This window comes from Artemia franciscana, chromosome 11 (genome assembly GCF_032884065.1).
Source record: "Artemia franciscana chromosome 11, ASM3288406v1, whole genome shotgun sequence".
Lineage (NCBI taxonomy): Eukaryota > Metazoa > Arthropoda > Branchiopoda > Anostraca > Artemiidae > Artemia > Artemia franciscana.
The window spans coordinates 25,334,230-25,353,984 of record NC_088873.1 but is presented as its reverse complement, the minus strand read 5'-3'; the positions used below and the strand labels follow the sequence as shown (position 1 = coordinate 25,353,984).

Here is a 19,755-nt window from a genome sequence, read left to right as displayed (position 1 = left end):
TCGGGAAAAACGACTTTATCAAGTCAATTTGCGCAGCTCCCTGACACGCCTACCAATTTTCATCGTCCTAGCACGTCCAGAAGCACCAAACTCGCCAAAGCACTGAACCCCACACCCTAACTCCCCCAAAGAGAGCGGATCCAGTCCGGTTACATCAATCACGTATGTACGACATTTGCTTATTCTACCCACCAAGTTTAATCCCGATCTCTCCACTCTAAGCGTTTTCCAAGATTTCCAATTTCCCCTTCTAACTCCCCCCAATATCAACAGATCTGGTCGGAATTTAAAATAAGAGCTTTGAGACATGGGTTCCTTCTAAATATCAAATTTTATTAAGATCCAGTCTCCCATTCTTAAGTTAAAAATGCCTCAATTTTTCTAATTTTTCCAAATTAACAACCCCCAGCTCCCCCAAAGAGAACGGATTCGTCCTAATTATGCCATGACGTATCTATAGCTTGTGCTTATTCTTCCCATCAAGTTTCATCTCGATCTCTCCACTCTAAGCGGTTTGCAAGATTTCTGGTTTCCAAGATTTCTGATTGCCCCCTCCAACCCTCTCTGTCCCCAGATCAGATTCGAAGTGAAAATGGAACATCTGAGAAATAAGATTCTTCTGTATACCGAGTTTCATTAAGATCTGATCACTCCTTCGTAAATTACCTCGATTTTTTCGTTTTCCAAGAATTCCGGTTTCCTCCTCCAACTCTCCCCAGTGTCACCGGATCTGGTCAGGATTTAAAATAACAATTCTAAAGCACAAGATCCTTCTAAATATCAAATTTCATTAAGATCCGATCAATCCTTCGTAAGTTAAAAATACCTCATTTTTTTCTAATTTTTCAGAATTAACCCTCCCCCCCCCCCAACTTCCCCAAAGAGAGCGGCTCCGTTCCGGTTATGTCAATCTCGTATCTAAGACTTGTGCTTATTCTTCCCACCAAGTTTCATCCCGATCCATCCACTCTAAGTGTTTTCCCAGATTTTAGACTCCCCCCAATGTCACTGGATCCAGTCGGGATTTAAAATAAGACTCTGAGACACGATATCCTTCCAAACATCAAATTTCATTAAGATCCGATCACCCGTTCCTAACTTAAAAATACTTCATTTTTTTCAATTTTTCCGATAATTTATAACAATTTAGATTAACTAAAACATGTGATTTTTCAAATCAAGCATCTTTTTTTGTGTGGATTCAATCAAGAAGAAAGAAGCAACTGCGGGTGACATGTGTGCACCGTTGTGTAAAATAGTTCGAAATCAACAAAAATTCATTGCATAAGAAAAGTTACGGCTTATCCCCCACCCTCCCCCAGATCGGTTGGTAAGTATATTTTTTTCAAAGTACTGCTTATGACTGTTCTAAAACTGATCCTTTTCTTCGAAACTAGCATTTTCTAGGAAGGCTGATCCCACTTCAGAATGCGGGCAGCTATCCTCTCCACTACCCATCAATCCAGAACACACCAATGGTGGGACGACTTTTTTAATACGAGCATATTGCTTACTCGACACTACTTTTACAATATTTCAGGACCTTCAGCAAGTTACATTTGGGGGGGGGGGGGATTTAAGAGCGCCAACATAAAGTGTCAAAGTGCCGAACGGTATTTAGCACTGGGAAACTTTCCCAGTAACATTAATTTTTAATCCAAACTTAACAGCAATATTCCAACAGGTGGTAAGTTTTGAGTTTTTGTGAACAGGAATGGTTATATTAAAGCTAATCGATAGAGGGGACTTCAAAAATGGGTTTCCTGCCGATATTTACTAATCAACTCAACACATGATGCTGTCCACTATAAATACGCCATATCTACTCTTTTTAAATGAGCAACTGTGTATGTATATATGTCTATATATTAAAAAAAAAAATCTTGAAAACAGCTCCATATATATATTTTTTTTTTTTTTGGAAAGTGGAACCCTGGGATTTTCTGCTCGAAAAAAAAATGATGTAGATAGGTCACAAGTTTGAAAAAAAATTCGTATAGAGCCTTATTTTCTTGGGGGGGGGGTGAATCATATGAATGACGTCACATTATATACATTTCCAGAGCAAGGATTACGTCATTTCCCTCCTGGAGTGGTCGTATCGTTTTTAGTATCTATGGCGCATGCAAAATTACACCGGATGCCAGATACGAGGCATGGGACCAAATCACATTTAATTGCAAAGGAAAATGTTGCCTAACGACATCTGCTGTTAGAAGACAAAGTAAAATTACAATGGTATGGAGGAATGTGTTAGTTTAGCTTGCATGAGTCTGTGAAAGAACTGTATTCGCGCCAGAATTACTTAATTCAATTGGCATTGCTGATTTATGAATTAATGCCGGAATTTCGCAACCACCCTGGAGTGACGTCACTATTATATAAATTCAAAGAGTAGAAATTACCTAACTTTTTCCCAAGGGGTGGTCGTATCGTTTTTAGTATCTATGACGCATACGCAATTACACAGAAATATAAAAATAACTCCAAACAGCTAAAGAAAAAGGCATGAAACAAGAAACAGCAAACATCACATTGAATTGCAAACAAAAATGTTGCACAACAAAATCTGTGGTTAGAAAATAAGGTAAAGTTACAATAGAATGAAGGAACGTGTTAGTTCTGCGTATATGAGTCTGTAGAAGTTGTCGTTTCCCCGATTCAGCCACCTGGGTGGGGAGTGGGGGGACGGTTAAATCGGAAAAATTAGAAAAAATGAGGTATTTTTAACTTACGAACGGGTAATGGTATCTCAATGAAACTTGATGTTTGGAAGGATATCGTGCCTCGGAGCTCATATTTTAAATCCCGACCAGATCCGGTGTGAGGGGAGTTGGGGAGGGGGGAGAACCTAAAATCTTGGAAAACGCTTAGAGTGGAGAGATCGGGATGAAACTTGGTGGGAAAACTAAGCACAAGTCCTAGATACGTCATTGACATAAACAGAATGGATCCATTCTCTTTGGGGGAGTTGGGGGAGGGAGGGTTAGTTCTGAAAAATTAGAAAAAATAAGGTATTTTTAACTTACGAAGGAGTGATCAGATATTAATGAAATTTGATGTTTGGAAGGATATCGTGTCTCAGAGCTCTTATTTTAAATGCCGACCGGATCCGGTGACATCGGGGGGAGTTGCGGGGGGGGGGGCCTAAAATCTTAAAAAACACTTAGAGTGGGAGGATGGGGATGCAACTTGGTGGGAAAAATGAGCACAAGTCCTAGGTACGTGATTGACATAACATGAATGGATCCGCTATCTTTGAGGGAGTTGGGGGGGGGGGGGGGTTAATTCCGAAAAATTAGATAAATGAAGTATTTTTAACTTACGAAGGAAAAAACGGACCTTAATAAAATTTCATATTTAGAAGGACCTCGTAACACATATCTCTTATCTTAAATCCCGACCGAATCCAGTGTCATTGGGGGGGGGGGGCCGAAAATCTTGGAAAACGCTTAAAAGGGAGAGATCAGGATGAAAATTGGTGGGACGGTCCAAGATACGTGACTGATATAACCGGGCCAGATCTGCTCTTTGGTGGAGGTGGGGGGGGGAGTAATACGGAAAAATTAGAAAAAATGAGGTATTTGTAACTTACGAACGGGTGATCAGATCTTAATGAAATTTGATATTTAGAAGGGTCTCGTGATTTAGAGCTCTCATTTTAAATCTCGACTAGATCTGGTGACATTGCGGGGAGTAGGAGGGGGAAACCAGAATTCTTGGAAAACGTGAAAATTGAGGTATCTTTATCTTACGAATGGGTGATCGGATCTTAACGAAACTTGATATAATGAAGGATCTTATGGCTCAGATGCTCCATTTTCAATTCGAATCCGATCCAAGGACATAGAGGGTTGGAAGGGGGAATCAGAGATATTGAAAACTGGAAATCTTGGAAAACACTTAGAGTGGAGAGATCGGGATGAAACTTGATGGGAAGAATAAGCACAAGTTACGGATACGTGATTGACGTAATTGGAACGGATCCGTTCTCTTTGGGTGAGCTGGGGGGTGTTAATTCGGAAAAATTAGAAAAATTTAGGTATTTTTAACTTAAGAACGGGTGACCGGATCTTAATGAAATTTGATATTTAGAAGGAACTTATGTCACAGATCTCTTATTTCAAATCTCGACCAGATCTGTTGACATTGAGGGGAGTTGGAGGGGAAATCCATAAATCTTGGAAAACGCTTAGAGTGGAGAAATTGGGATGAAACTTGGTGGGTAGAATAAGCAAATGTCGCAGATACTTGATTGACGTAACCGGACTGGATCCGCCCTCTTTAGGAGAGTTAGGGGGTGGGGTTCAGTGCTTTGGCAAGTTTGGTGCTTCTGGACGTGCTAGGACGATGAAAATTGGTAAGGCGTGTCAGGGAGCTGCACAAATTGACTTGATAAATTCGTTTTCCCCGATTCGACCATCTGGAGGCTGAAGGGAGAGGAAAATTAGAAAAATGAGGTATTTATAACTTACGAGTGGGTGATCAGATCTTAATAAATTTTGATATTTAGAAAGACCCCGTGACTCAGAGCTTTTATTTTAAATCCCGACCGGCATTAAGCCTCTGATTTTCTTTTTAATTCAATCTATTGATTCTTAGAATTTTGCTAGAGCTCATACCATATGAGCTCTTAGCTCTTGTTTATCTACTGAAACTATTATATTTCTCCAGGATCTTCAAACAATAGCTGCATTTTTCCAAGGCTTTACCTAGATTTTTTTTCTACGATGAAACTACTATTTAACATTTGGCTTTAACAGATTTTATTAATGGCAAAAATCAGTGTTCACTACAGTTGCATAACCTTCAAATAATGATTAATATTTGCACTTTACCTATATTAAGAATTTACCCAACATAAACCCTCCCTGCTTTCTACTACTCTGGTGAGGAAAAGAAACTGTATCATCAGAAATATTACACAAACATTAAGTGGCACCAACCCACGAAGACTTTAAGGCATTTTGCTTTGTTTTTATTTTTTATAATAAAATACAAAAAAGGCATTTTCCAAAATCTAGCGGACTAGTGGAAACCCTCCCCTTCCTCCCCCCACATTGATACCCTTGCATACAAATCAAATTAGAAGAATACTTACTCCTTGGATACCATTGTCCTTAATAACAGATTCCCGCACCACAGATAAAGGAAGGGCGTCATCATCTTCTTCCTCAAAACCGTAGAAACTTCGCTTTTTTCCGCCTTTGTCTCTGATTCGCATCGAAACTCTTGGAGAGACCATTGTTGCTTCTTTATGAGGTAACGCATTTGAAACTGGGGAATTTGATTTGGTAGAGCGCGTGGACCTCGCTTGCCTAGAGATCCTATTTGATTTTCTGCTAGCTTCTGCATGTGAAGTCTCTACTTTTGGCCGCTTAGTGGGTGGTTCAACTATTCGGTTTTGTCTCTTCTTCTTGCTCCTTTGGAGCTCTTCGAGACTTTTCTCTTCTGCTAAATGAAAAATATTGATAATACCAACAGTTAAAGCAGGCAATAGATCAGATTTGTGTTAACGGTAGAAAAAATCGATTCATTTCTCAATTCATAGTTAAACGTTACATCAACACTTATAGTGGTTTCCCACTCGCTAAATCGACATGTCCTACTGGTTTCATAGGATGAAGTGGATAATCTAAACTAAGTCTACTATCTGAATTAGCTTCTGCAAGAAAAAAGTGCACATTGACGACTTGACCAGTCAAAAGTTACATTTGAGAACTTGCTTAGTCAAGTTCAATGTTTACAATTGATTGAATGTCGTAGTTGCCAACCCACTAAAAAAAAAAAATTAGAAATAGTAGGCAATATAACAAAATAATTTTCTCTTTAAAAAACAAAAAGAAGCTCTACTTAAATTCGACGACGAGACGTAATCTTGGAGGGCCCATTGGCCTGCTTTGTGGTCATAGTGTCTGCATAGTGTTTGTAGCTTGTATGTCATTTAGATGAATTGCTAATATGTATTACTTCATTGGTAGCCTGTGGTGTATTTGCTTAGTTTCTATCATTTTTTTTCTTGATGTAATTAGCTTCTTGATATTTTTGCTTTCTTTTTCATTTTCTCTTGTTATCACATTTTCACAAACTGTTTTTCCTTCCCTATGGTTTGATATTTTTCCGTGTTTTTGTGTGATTTTAATTTAGAATACAGCTAATGATTCTTGTTTAATCAAGTGTATTGACCCACTAAGACTGGTCAACTTAATGACCACCGCTTATTAATCTGAAGCCTCTCAGGATAAGCTCGTGTATTCTGCCGGCCCAGATTCCACTAAGTCAATCATTATGTCCATGGTCATGAAAGTGTCACCTAACTACAGGTTTTCTTGATATTTTGCTGTTTCTTGATGAATAGGGTAGTTGTTTGCTCTGTCGTGATCCCCGTCATAGTTTGCTTTTTCAGGTTGAAAGTTGGAGGGTCAGAATACGAATTGTGGTGGTCTCAGATTTTTGGTAAAAAGAATTTAAATTATTTGATTAGAAACGGTTTAATAGTCCAGAATGAAAATAAATTTAAAAGCATTTGACTCAAAACAGAAGTCAGAAAGTAAAACATTAATCATCATTATTGTGTTTCATTATTGTGCATCATTATTGTTGATCAAGTCTTGTGCTCCTGAGGATTCGTTTTTGGGTCCGGCCTTGTTTTTAAGTTGTGTAGATACGATGAAGTTTTATCTCCTGGCACTTACTTAACATCGTTAGTGTATGACAATGCAAGATAATTTGCCTTCATGTGTTGATGATGACCTTGTTTATACAGTTAATTATGTTTAAGTAAATTCCACTTATTCTCAAGTCTGAGGAAATTAAACATCAACATGAAAGAGAATACGACAAGAAAACTAGCTGATCTTAGTGGTATTATCTGATATCTCCGTACAACAGGTTTATCTTTTAAGGATATATAGTTTTACCTTGATCAAAATTTCTCTTGGAAACACGATTGTGATATAGTTGCTTCCGGAGTTACTAGAGGCTTTGGCATTATATAAAGACTCAAACTGTGTTTGCCAAACCAAGTTATATTTCTTTTTTTAATATGCAATCATTAATAATTATATATCTTATGGTTATGTTTTATGGGCTAGCAGTTTTATATAGATTTTAAAGATGTGCAAATTCAACAAAATAAGGTTATTCGCTTGATTTGTGATTATGTTACAAAGGAAAAAAAACACAGTCTTCATGCTTTAGGACGATAAAAGCGCGGGATAGCAGCTTTTATCTTCCGGGATAGCGGGATAAAAGCAGATCCATTTCAGGCTACCGTGTTTACTTACCAATGTCTAAACGAGTTGTCACCTTCAGTGTTTTTAAGCAAAATAAGCAAAAATCTTCCTTTTTTGGCCTCAGGTGAGATTATGCACAACATTCCAAAATGTCATATCATTAATCCAGCTGTAGGCTTACAGTTTCCATAAAAACTGCAAAAGTTAAACCCATACCACTTTTTTTGCTATAAAATGAAAATTTTTAGGTTATAATTGGCTTTGTAAAACCGAATTCATATTTCTAAATGTTATTCTTCTTTATTCACCTACTTAATCCATATGTTTATATATTTCTTTGTTGCAGTGTTTTTACCAGTTGAAAAAAAATAATAGCTTAAAACAAGTCTGATACAAATCAACAGTGCAAAAAGTAGTCTAGCATTTGTGTACACATGGCAAAAACACCTACTAGTGTATTTACTTCTAAATGCCTGTTTAGTAATTGGATGCATCTCTGGTAATCGAACGCCTCTTTAGGCACAGTCTAGCAAAGAACTAAAAAAAAAGAGCGAATATACCCCTACCTCTAACATGTGCTGCTTCTATCCTTGCTTCAAATTCTACCATCTCAAGACGGCGATCATGTAACAGGCGAAACCAGAGTGGGTCATCTTCTGGATAATACACATTCTGCTTCTGTCGGTATATTCGAACATCCCAGCCTGTAACTTGAGGAAAGTAGAAATATTCAAACCCTTTTTCATCTTCACCAAGTATATGGGGTTTTGACAAATCTGTGTCTCCGAGCATTATGACTTCCTGGACACTTTTATGGGCATGCACTACATAGTCACATATCCCTTTTAGTATAACCCAACGATGTTTCAAAGGGAGTTCATGAAACTCTTTTTTTTCCAGAGGGTTCTCAAAATCAAGTTCCTCCCACAAGGATTTATCCAAACCATAGTCCAGTACCATTTTCAAAGCATTTTGTTTTTCTTTTGTGAATATTCGAAACCAATCTGATAATCTACTAGATAATTTCATTGACCAATAAGAGTAGGGCATTGGCGGTTTTTCGGTAAGCTTTCCTCTTGCAACAGGGTTAGATAGTAACGTAGTCATTAACAACCTTAAAGTGCGAGATGATTGGGGTAAAATTAGCATATGTTCTAGTTCAAATATTGAAGTGGGAGCAAAATTCAAAACTCCACTGGCTAGCAATAAAAACTGTCCTATTTGGGGTACCTCCCAAGAAGTTCTTAAGAATTCTTTAATCTTTATGTAACTAATACAGTCTTCCCACTGACAACGCCTGTTATTTTCTACCTGCTTTCTAAGTTCTTCTTCTTTTTCTTCGAGAAGCCTTTTCTCTGCATCTGCACGACTTCTTTCACTTACAGCGTATTTTAATAAGTAGGATCCAGCCACTTTTTCATCAGTCTCATCTACTTTAGTACAAAAATCGTTTCCATAACAGGCATCCAAAGTGCACGTTTGCCTTAAATCTTCCGACAAGGTTTGTAGCTGCTCTTCCAGCATATTTTCAAGTTTAAGAGCACGCCTACTAACTAGATTAGTAGGTCCGTTATAGAAATAAGCGTTCTTAAACACAAGACGAATATCCATCACTATCTCTTTAAGGCTAGTATATTTTCTAGCGTAGATATTTTCCCTGATTTTCTTGAACCACATTGGCTTTTTGATGACTTCATAGTAGTCCTGTGCACCATCTCCTACTGGGTCAACACAGTTCATAAAGTTCCAGCTGATATTCTTATTTCTTGTTAATACGTCTAAAATCCTAAAAGAAAACAAAGCAAAATTTAACAAGTGGTCTTAGTGCATTCTGCTTAAACTATACCAGCCCCATTCACACACATATGGTCAAGTTCCTGCATGAGCTTAAGTCCTTTTATTTTAGTCTATTATTTCTATGGGCTTAATTTCTTACATAACTTAATAATTTACAAACCCCGTTTAAAATCACCCCTTAATGTCTCACCAAGTCTTGGTAAATTAGATAATCCTGGTAACTACTAAACACTCGAGTAAGGGCCATTTTATTATGAATTACAACATCTCGAAATCCCCCTTCCCTCTCACAGTATCAATTGAATCCAAATTTTATGCCTTTTAAGAGGAAGCCAAATATTTTTAAATCCACAATCTTGACTCTAAGAAAATCATTTTAGATAAAAAAAAATAATAAATAAATAAATAAAAACAGCCTCTTAACAATATTCACTTTATAAAAGTTTTTTGTCCTGAAAGCTTCTTCCTTCCCTCTCACCACGTGTTCAATTATTTTGAGCTTGCTCAGCCAATGCTAGAAATTCCCAATACATGCACATAAAGCCAATTTAATTTAGTTTCCATCACACAGCTACTGCTGATGTTTCATCTTCACACCAGCCAAAAATGGAAGTTGTATATATCTATTACATGCCAAAACCACAAAAGTAAAAATACAGTTTAGCCATACATTCCCAGATAGACAGATTTAAAAAAAAAAAATTAATTCAAATACATCTTAATTGTATCTTTTAATACATTCCAATTCCCTGTTCCCCACACTGTCCCCTCAAGTTAGATACAAATGGCTAGCTTAAAAATATGTTTTAAGGTTTCCCCTAAAAATATTTTTATCAAATGGTGCCTCCCTTTCATTTTCTAGAATAACACAGACACGAAATTTTTAATAATACAAAATATATCTTTTAGACATGTACTAGCTAGCACAAAGTTTGTTAAATGTTGACGTCAACGATGAGATGACTATATGAAGCTCCTTTTCTGCAACAAACAATCACATATTCAATGAAATTTTGCGAACTGCAGGAATGCAAAGCTTTATTAGACCAAATATTATATTCACTCTTAATACCTAGCCAAGATTGAATGAAAATTGTATTCTGAAGATTTTATTCTATAGAATTATCACAAGCTAATTTAATCAAGTTTTGTTTCTCATTACTTGCGATTAAAACTTCTAATCTCCTCTGTCAATAAATGAATTCTGTATCCACACATATTTTGTAAAATTGAGATCATTAAAATAATTCGAGAAATGAATTTATAAAAAATATCCAAGTGTTCAACAAATGGATTTTTGTTCGCTTCTATGTTATCTTGGGCGATAAATTTAAAAGTGGATACATGTCAAACTTATTTTTCCCAAATTCCCCTTCTATAGCTCCATTTTTTATGAATACTTTCACAACATCTTTTTGAATCAACAGATGTATTTTTAGCCCTTACGTCAATTTGTTCAAAAAGCTTAATTTTTCTAAAATATTCACCAAACAAGTATGTTTAATAATTAGATTACAATCCCTAAACATATTTGCGTCCTCAATTTCATTTTCTTTGATAAAAATTAAAATTCCCACTTTAAGTTCATACATCCTCTGAATCATTTTGCCACAAGCTAGTCAGCAATCTTGACTTTAGTCCAAAAGGGAGGTGTAAGTAGCTCACATATTGTCACACAGCTTTGTAAGTAATCTAACTTATAATAAACTGTTTTTTATGTAGTTTACACTTTTTGTTACTTTTGTATAAATGTCTAAGTTCTTCACTCGTTTTTTGTGTTGCGAAAGCAACACTTTGGCTTTATCGTGTTTTTTGTGGGTTTTTTTTTAGCGCCTCGATTTCAGCTTATTCCTAGAAAGTTGTAAAGGGTCCAACCTCTGAGTTAGACGTGATTCACGAAATGGGTTCGTGAAATCACGAACCCATTTCTGTTCGTGATTTCAGCTGAGCCTATCATTCGGTTTTTGGCACTTGGGATTGCGGTAGAGAAATGGTATCAGACGTGCCTTTTAAACTTTAAAAGTTCTCTCATTGCTAAAGAAATTAGAGTTTATCCTTTGCTACTTTCTAAGTGATGACGTTAGAAACTTGGCCTACGGCAAAACAGTCAACTTTTGAACTAAGACCGATAGATTTTTTTTCGACTACAGTCGAAAGCTCTTGATGAGCTGATCAAAATATATGTCATCTATTTTTTGGTAGAAAAATTCCTTCATGAGATGTATCAGTTTGAAAGTTTAAAGGGGTTGACAACTTCAGTAGTAAGGTACACACTGCAACCAAAAATAGGCTGATACAGAAATGGTATCAGATGTGCCTCCTAAACTTTAAAAGTTCTCTCATTGCTAAAGAAATTGGAGTTTATCCTTTGCTACTTTCTAAGTGATGACGTTAGAAAATTGGCTTACGGCAAAAAAGTCAACTTTTGAACTAAGACAGATATATTTTTTCCGACGGCAGCCGATAGCTCTTGATGAGCTGATCAAAGAATATGCCATCCATTTTTTGGTAGAAAAATTCCTTCATGAGATTTTCCAGTTTGAAGGTTTAAAGGGTAAATAATTTCTTAGACCACACTGCTTTTCCATTTACGAAGAATTAAGCAAAGAGAAAACGGGTTTTAATTTCGACAAAGCAGTGAACAAAAAATAAAATATAAAAACAAAACTGCACTTTAACTAAAAAAATAACAATATTCTGAACATTTCGGCCCCACGTCTGGGAGCCGTTCTCAACAGAAAAAAAAAATTACAAACGACAAAAAAGAAGAAACAATTTTTTTTTTTAAACAACACAAAAAACGCGATAACTAAACACACGAAAAAAAGATAAACAATAAATAAATAAGAACAACTCAAATTATAAACAAAACTCCCAAAATTGATGGCAATAACTTAGACAAAACCAAAGCGAAAAGTGAAAATTATATTTACATGAACAAAACAAAAGAAGGTTACCAAAAGAAGGTTACCTTCTTTTGTTTTGTTCATGTAAATATAATTTTCACTTTTAATAGATTCCCATTTATATACCGATTATTGCAGAGGAAAGGAATCCATGGTTCCATTACAAGCATTTGCTTTGGTTTTGTCTTAAGCTATTATCATCAGTGCTGGGAGTTTTGTTTATAATCAGAAACGCCAAGTCATTTAAATATGAGCTCCAACGGCCTATAGTGGAGTAATTTGCAATTTCTACCTTGCAGTGCATCACTAAGGGTGATAGATACAGAGGGTTGGACGATTTCAGAATACCTCTGGATTTCTTGGTTTGCCAGTTTGTCAACCTCCTCATTAACACGTTTCCCTGTTGGCTAGGGACATGTTGGAGAGCTAGTTCTACCCCCTAATTGGCAAGGGCTTTTATCAATTGCAACCGATGGATAACGCTGTCAGTAAATGGATTTTCTTAACAATTTGTAGAGATGATTAGGAGTCTGATAATACAACTGCCTTTTTCATGGGAGGAGGAGGAGAGTTTGCGTGGACCACCTTCAGAGCCTCGTATATTGCAGCTATTTCAGCCGTGAGGGCGGAGGAACCATCGGGGAGCGGTTTCGAAATGTGGAGGTTTAGCTGGAGGATGGCTGCAGCAGCAGCTGCTTTACCTGCTTGTACGAGGTCATCTGTGTAAATTTCCAGGAACTCATGGAACTTTATCATTCTAATTTTTGGGAATTCCACTTGAATTACTGCTGGAGGGATATTTTGATTCTTTTCCGTAATTACTCGGAAGGTTACAATAAGAGGAGTTACCCTCCATGCTGGAGAAAAAGGCAGACAAGGGAAAAATAAATGGCAAAGTTGGGCATTTGGAAATAAAAGTATCCCATACCCCAATTCTTTATGAAGATGGGTAGTCATTTTCCCGAATGTTAACAGATACAGTGGGTGATCTTCAAATCATACAGAGATACAGGGGTTATACTTCAAATCAGAGGAGCATCCTCTGAAGTTTATACAACCATCCCTTCCATGAAAACAATAGATTCACCCGGGGTATAATTTACAATCCTTTCCCCCAGGCCCTGGGGGTTTCTTTGAACCCCCAGAGCTTGTTATACAGTGTTTGGACTATCTTTAATAAATTCCCTATCTCAAAATTTCTATTAGATACATTTCTGGACAATACGAAGTGTGTATAGGGGGGGGGGGTGCTACCCTCCGATCAGTTTGACTTAAAAAGGGCACTAGAGCTTTTGATTACCAATACAATAACCCCCTCCAAAGTTTATATAACCACGCTTTCTATACAAACCATATATGCCCCCAGGCCATAACTTACAATCGCTACCCTGAGGGCTGTGGTGGGTTGTCATCCTCAAAGACAGAATTTCTGGACCTTTCAGCTACGTTGAACAAATTGGCTATCTCAAAATTTTGATAAGAAGTGTTTGGGGAAATGATGGACAGCGGGCTGTTTGCCTTCCTATATCACTCCAATGACCCTCTCCGAAATTTATATGACCACGCTTTCTATAGAAACCTTATATGTCCCCAGGAAATAACTTGCAACCCTTGCCCCGAGGGCTGTGGGGGGGAAGGTAGTCATCCTCAAAGACATGATTTCCAGACCTTTCAACTAAGTTGAACCAAATGGTTCTATCAAAATTTGGTCAAAAGTGCTTGGGGAAATGATTGGCGTGAGGGGGGGGGGATTTGCCCTTCGATCACTTTTGACTATTCAAAGGGCGCTAGTCCTCTCAATTTCCAATCGAATGAGCCCTTTTGGAAGTTCCTAGGACAATACTTTCTATAAAAACCTTATATGCCCCCAGGGTATAACTTACAACACTTGCTCTGAGGGCTGTGGGGGGTTTGCCACCACATAATTTTCAAACCTTTAAACTATGTTGAACAAAATGGCCATCTCAAAATTTTGATTGGATGTGTTTGGGGATATGGTGGGAGGGGGGTTGGTTACCCTCCAATCACTTTTGACTATTATAAAGGGCGTTGGCCCTTTTAATTTCCAATTGAATGGGCCCTTTTCGAAGTTTCTACGGCAACTCCTTCAATACCAAGTACCCTGGTCTAAGACCAAAAAAAAATATATATTGTACCAATATTGTTCTTAACTTGGGCAGCGCTACTGCAAGTGAGGCTGTCCATTTGATAGATCTCGCTAACCAACATCACCTTTTCATCTTCACTTATTCCTAGACATAGCGACTTCTTAACATCAGTTATCAAACCTGTTCTAGCACCATGAACTCACAAAACATCTGAAAGTTCCATCATTTTGCTCACGTTTTCATATAGGATACTTAAATCATCAGCATAATCTAAATTCAGGAAAAGTTTCCTTCCCCATTTGATTCCGTGTTCTCCTATTGCCTTTCCTGTACTTTTTAAGACCACATCCATCAAAATGATCCATATAAATGTAGATAGAACACAATCTTGTTTAGCTCCTGATCTAATACAAAAGCAGCTACTAACCTCGTTTCCTACCTTAACCACAGCGGTGTTATTCTCATATATAGCACAGATCACTTTAATGTATTTAGCTGGTATACCATACAAGGATAACACCTTTGCTAGAGCTCTTCTATCACCTAGATCAAACGCTTGCTCATAATCTACAAAACTGAAGACTAAAGGTGTTTGATGACTTGGGCAATTCTCAATTATTAACCTAAGAGTAAAATTGGGTCGACACATCCTCTAATCTTCCCAGAACAACACTGTTCTTCTTCTAAAATTTTGTCTACAGTATATCTCAATCTAGAAAGTATTATCATACCAAGTAATTTAATACAGGGTTCGGACAGGTCAGTCCGTTTCAAATTATAGGCTCTGTCCTATTTTTATAGGATTTCCCGGGCCCAAATATAGGCAAAATATAGGATTCGGAGAAATCCTTGGGATCAGATCTGTGGTAGATGGCGTGGGATGCCTGGTCAAATAAATTACCAAGTTTCATCCTGATCCCTCCAATCTAAGCGTTTTCCTTGATTTTAGGTCCCCCCCCCCAATGTCACCAGATCCGGTCGGGATTTAATATAAGAGCTTTGAGACCCGATATCCTTCTAAATATCAAATTTCATTGAGATCCGATCACCCGTTCGTAAGTTAAAAATACCTCATTTTTTCTAATTTTTCAGAATCAACCAACCCCCCCCCCCCCCCAAAAAAAAAAAACTACCCCAAAGAGAGCGGATCCGTTCTGGTTATGTCAATCATGTATCTAGGACTTGTGCTTATTTTTCCCACCAAGTTTCAGCCCAATCCCTCCAATCTAAGCGTTTTCCATGATTTTAGGTAACCCCAAACTCCCCCCAATGTCACCAGATCCGTTCGGGATTTAAAATAAGAGCTTTGAGACACAATATCCTTCTAAATATCAAATTTCATTGAGATCCGATCACCTGTTTGTAAGTCAAAAATACCTCATTTTTTCTAATTTTTCAGAATCACCCCCCCCCCCCTCCCAACTACCCCAAAGAGAGCGAATCCGTTCTGGTTATGTCAATCATGTATCTAGGACTTCTGCTTATTTTAAAGTGTTTTCCAAGATTTTAGGTTTCCCCCTCCAAGCTCCCCCAATGTCACGAGATCCAGTCGGGATTTAAAATAACAGCTCTGAGACACGGTATCCTTCCAAACATCAAATTTCATTAAGACCTGATCAACCGTTCGTAAGTTAAAAGTACTTCATTTTTCTATTTTTCTGAATTAACGGGCCCTAACCCCCCCCCCCCCAGATGGTCAAATCGGGAAAACGACTATGTCTAATTTAATCTGGTCCAGTTCCTGATATGCCTGCCAAATTTCATCGTCCTAGCTTACCTGGAAGTGCCTAAAGTAGCAAAACCAGGACCGACAGAATTTGCGATTGCTATATGTTGCTTGGTTAATACCAAGTGCCATAAAAAAAAACTATGCTACAATGAGATTAACCGAACAGACGGACCAAAGGATGATGAGGCGATAACCGATAAAAAGCTGATTCCGACAATCTTCCATGCAGGAGGGCCAACTTTGCACTTATATCAGGGACATCAAACTTACGAATTATCTTACCATTGCTATACCAAGGGGGGAGATAAAGTAAAAATTTACAATATCTGAAATAAAAAGTCCGAATCTGATTAAAATCATTTTTCTTTAGAAGGGGATAAAGACCAGATAGATAAAGGACAGATTGATCACAGAATGTAGCATATAGCCTACCCAGTGCACGTCTATTATACTTCCCTCGATTAGCAACTATCTTAGAATAGCCCATTTGAATAACTGGGCCGTATTCACATCAGCCAGCCAACGTTCAGCCAGGAAACACATAAGTCGCAAGAACTCCAGTCTCATTAAGCAGAGACTGCTAGCCTATATACTGATCTTTGCTCATTTCGGACAGACCCAACATGACAAAAACAAAACATAGGCTACTAAGTCAACACAACAGCGTAGCCCAGGCAGAAGCAGCTTACTAAGCCCAACATAAAGCATTAGTTAAGTTCAAAAAGCTCAACAGTTGTAATTAATTATCAATCTACACCAAAGGACAGAAAATTGCAAATCATGAGCAATGTTCTTAGTGCTCTTCAGCCGAATAATAGGAATAATAGGATTTTAGCCAAAATATAGGCATTTTATGGGAGTGCATTAAAATATAGGAATTTATTGGAATTTATAGGCGAGTCCGAACACTGTTTAATACCTAAATGGACCAGGTTAATGCCTGCATAATTACCACTCTCACTCTTATCCCCTTTCTTATACAGGGGTTTAAACTAGGGTTTTCCTGAAATCGCTAGGTATTTCTCCCTTTTCAAAAATCATATTCATAATCTTCAGTAACTTATTTCTAACCTCATAGCCACCATATTTAAGAAACTCATTTACCACAGTATCAGCACCTGGTGCCTTATTATTTTTTAGCCTTTTACTACTGCCACTAATTCTTCCTAACAAAATAAATTTTCCTTCACATCCAAGGTGTCACAAACTTTTTCATTTCCCTGAATATTTTTTCCTGTGACTCGATATTTTTTCCTGTGCCCTGGTTTAGCACATTCTCAAAACGTTCTGCCTATCTCTCTTTAACTCTTCCCAATACACTATTTTACTGTTATGCCATCTAGCTGCATCATCTAGATCCTTGGCAATTTTATCCAGGGCCTCCACTTCACACCTCCTTAGTTATATTTTAAGGCCTTCTCCATTTTCTTTACATTCTTCTTATTTTCATATGATCTATAACTTAGATAATTCTTGTGCATACCACTTCTCCTCTCATTTAAACATAAAGCATTTTCACTAATATTCCTAGCTGCATTTGTAACTTGTCAAAGACACTATCAGCAAATTCACAAGTTATTTTCCTTAAATTATTCCATCCATCTTTTACATTGTCAATTTCAGACTGACCAGATTAGTAATCAACTATTCCTGGAGTTTCTTTAAAATTCCCCTCCTGGAGTTTACCAACGTCACAGCTTCCTACAAGGTAGTTACACTTTCTAAATTTCATCTTTAAATTTAGTCTAGACAATACTAGACATACATCTTCACTTTTGAGATCAATAACAGCACTCCTATATACCCTAGTATCTAGTATTGATCCTACCAGTCTTCAATTTACAATAATATAATCGACAAGGCTATATGTTTTAACATAACATGACTAACATGTTAACTTATGGGTCATTTTATAACCAAATACTGTATTAGTTATAACTCGATTGTTATATCAAAAAAAATGCAGTAATCTGTAGCTATTACTGTTTTCTTTTCCTCCACCAAATTTACTCAGTCTAGGATACCATCTCTATTTCTACCAACCTGGGAATTAAAATTTCCAAATAAAAACACCATATTTCCACCTGGGACCCTGTCTATTTGTTCCTGCAGCTGTATGAAAAATTCACCTGAGTCACTACTATCTCTGTCAGTCGGTTCTATAGGGGCACAAAATAGGCAATTAGGATCCTATTACCAATACCCTCCCAGCCTAAACAGGACTTTGCAGCTTCCTTATTCATCATGAGCCCTAATCCCTATTGATGTACCCCATCCTTCCTGCCTGAGTAAATAAATTCGATATCAACTAGTTTCATGTTTCCTACCCCTGCGATAAAAATTTCTGAAATTTCTAATAAGTTCAGCTCAAAGCGTCTGAAGTCATAAGTCAAAATGTCAATACAATAGTAATTTTTTAATGTTGTAACATTAATCGTTAGCCTAAGTTGCAATTTTCCTATTTTTTAAATCATTGAAATTATTTTGACTTCAGAAAAAGCAATGATCCCAGAACCATTGCAGGATGAGGACAAACACATTTTCTCAGTTCTACACAGAAGCGCTGAAACCAGCTTAGAACTGGACAGCAAGAAGTCCCTGGGACCTCTGGCTGAATGGAGGCTTCAGCGGGAATAAAGTTGACTACAGGGTCCCAAATCTTCCAGGCACCCCATCAGGGCCAAGGCAGTCCTTTGCAGAGGCCATTATTCATAGACTTGAATCTTACGCCTGCTGCAGTTGTCCTCTTATAGAAGATCCTCCCATGATGGTGTTCTGCTTCATCCTGCAATTTAACCCATTACTGGGGGAATGTTTGTAACTCATGAGATGGTGCATGCACAGAAGTATTTCAAAAATTACATTACTTTTCAGTTTAAAAAAACATAGAAGTTAATATCATTGTCTTAATTGTAATGGTATCAACACAGCTTTTAACGTCTAAAGAAAGTTTTTTTAGATCTTTGAATAAGAGAGAAAAAAGAACATCAATTGGGATAGTGCTTTTTAACACGGGTGCTACACACATGTGTGTACTAATGCTTACTTGCAAGCCTTTCTTACTAAAGATCCTTTAAAGTTGTAGATGAACAAATGTATAAGTCTCTAAGACGTTTTCAGCAAAAAAAAAAAAAAAAAAAAAAAAAAAAAAAAAAAAAAAAAAAAAAAAAAAAAAAAAAAAAAAAAAAAAAAAAAAAAAGAACCATAGCAAAACATCAAAGAAACAAAAATTACTAGCAAGCTTATGTAAAAACTTACAGAAGTCCTTTTTGAACGTCAGGTGGAGCATCAGAAGGAAGTTTTAATGTTTTCCTCTGCTTTAGCTGCTTGTGGGACTGCTTGTGGGACACTTCTTTATCTTGTATATAGTCAGTGTCCATTAAATACCTGAAAATATGAAACATACTTTATTTTGGCCTCTCTCCCTTATTTATGAAAATATTTTAAAGCTCAAGTAAGAAAATAATACAGATTTTGGACACTAAAAAACACAGAAATGAGTAGTTCTAATCATAGCGACGAAGACCACACTGCCTTTCCATAACAAACAAATACAACGTAGAAACAATAGGGAAAGTTTTTTCAAGACAATGGAAATTATTTATGTAGATATTTCGGCCCTATGTCCAAGGGCCGTCTTCAGCACAATACAATACTATATATATATATAAAAGAACTTACATCAAATTGTGAGAATTAAAACTGAATATAAAAACACTTATTAAAACAATTTTTTTTAAAAATATAGCCCTAGCATCCTTACTTCAGCGAAGTTCAACCAGGACTGGCGAAAAGAATGAAATGAAGAAATATAAACTCATTCAAACTAAAGAGAATAAAATGATTAGATGCAATTTCTTAAAGCTAATCTTGCTTGTTTAGCAGCCTGTCTCAAAGGCCTTTTCGTAGTTGGTTCAGTACTATTATAAATTGGTTTAGTAAAATATTTTGTTAGATCATTTTTAATTAAATTTGAGTAT

General features: G+C 36.9%; 1 protein-coding gene across 3 annotated transcripts in view; it reads right to left on the bottom strand.

Annotated features, from left to right (window-relative positions):
* The window catches only part of LOC136033010 (uncharacterized), a 53,096-nt gene that overhangs the window by 18,240 nt on the left and 15,101 nt on the right, over nucleotides 1–19,755 (bottom strand). For 2 of the 3 annotated variants that reach the window (XM_065713542.1, XM_065713544.1), the window contains exons 2-4: nucleotides 19,034–19,162; nucleotides 7,802–9,021; nucleotides 5,102–5,454 (exon numbers count right to left, since the gene is read on the bottom strand). In XM_065713542.1, coding sequence (XP_065569614.1) covers nucleotides 5,102–5,454; nucleotides 7,802–9,021; nucleotides 19,034–19,162 — 1,702 coding nt within the window. The remainder of the gene's footprint in view (nucleotides 1–5,101; nucleotides 5,455–7,801; nucleotides 9,022–19,033; nucleotides 19,163–19,755) is intronic. The other variant, XM_065713543.1, reaches the window with a different exon arrangement.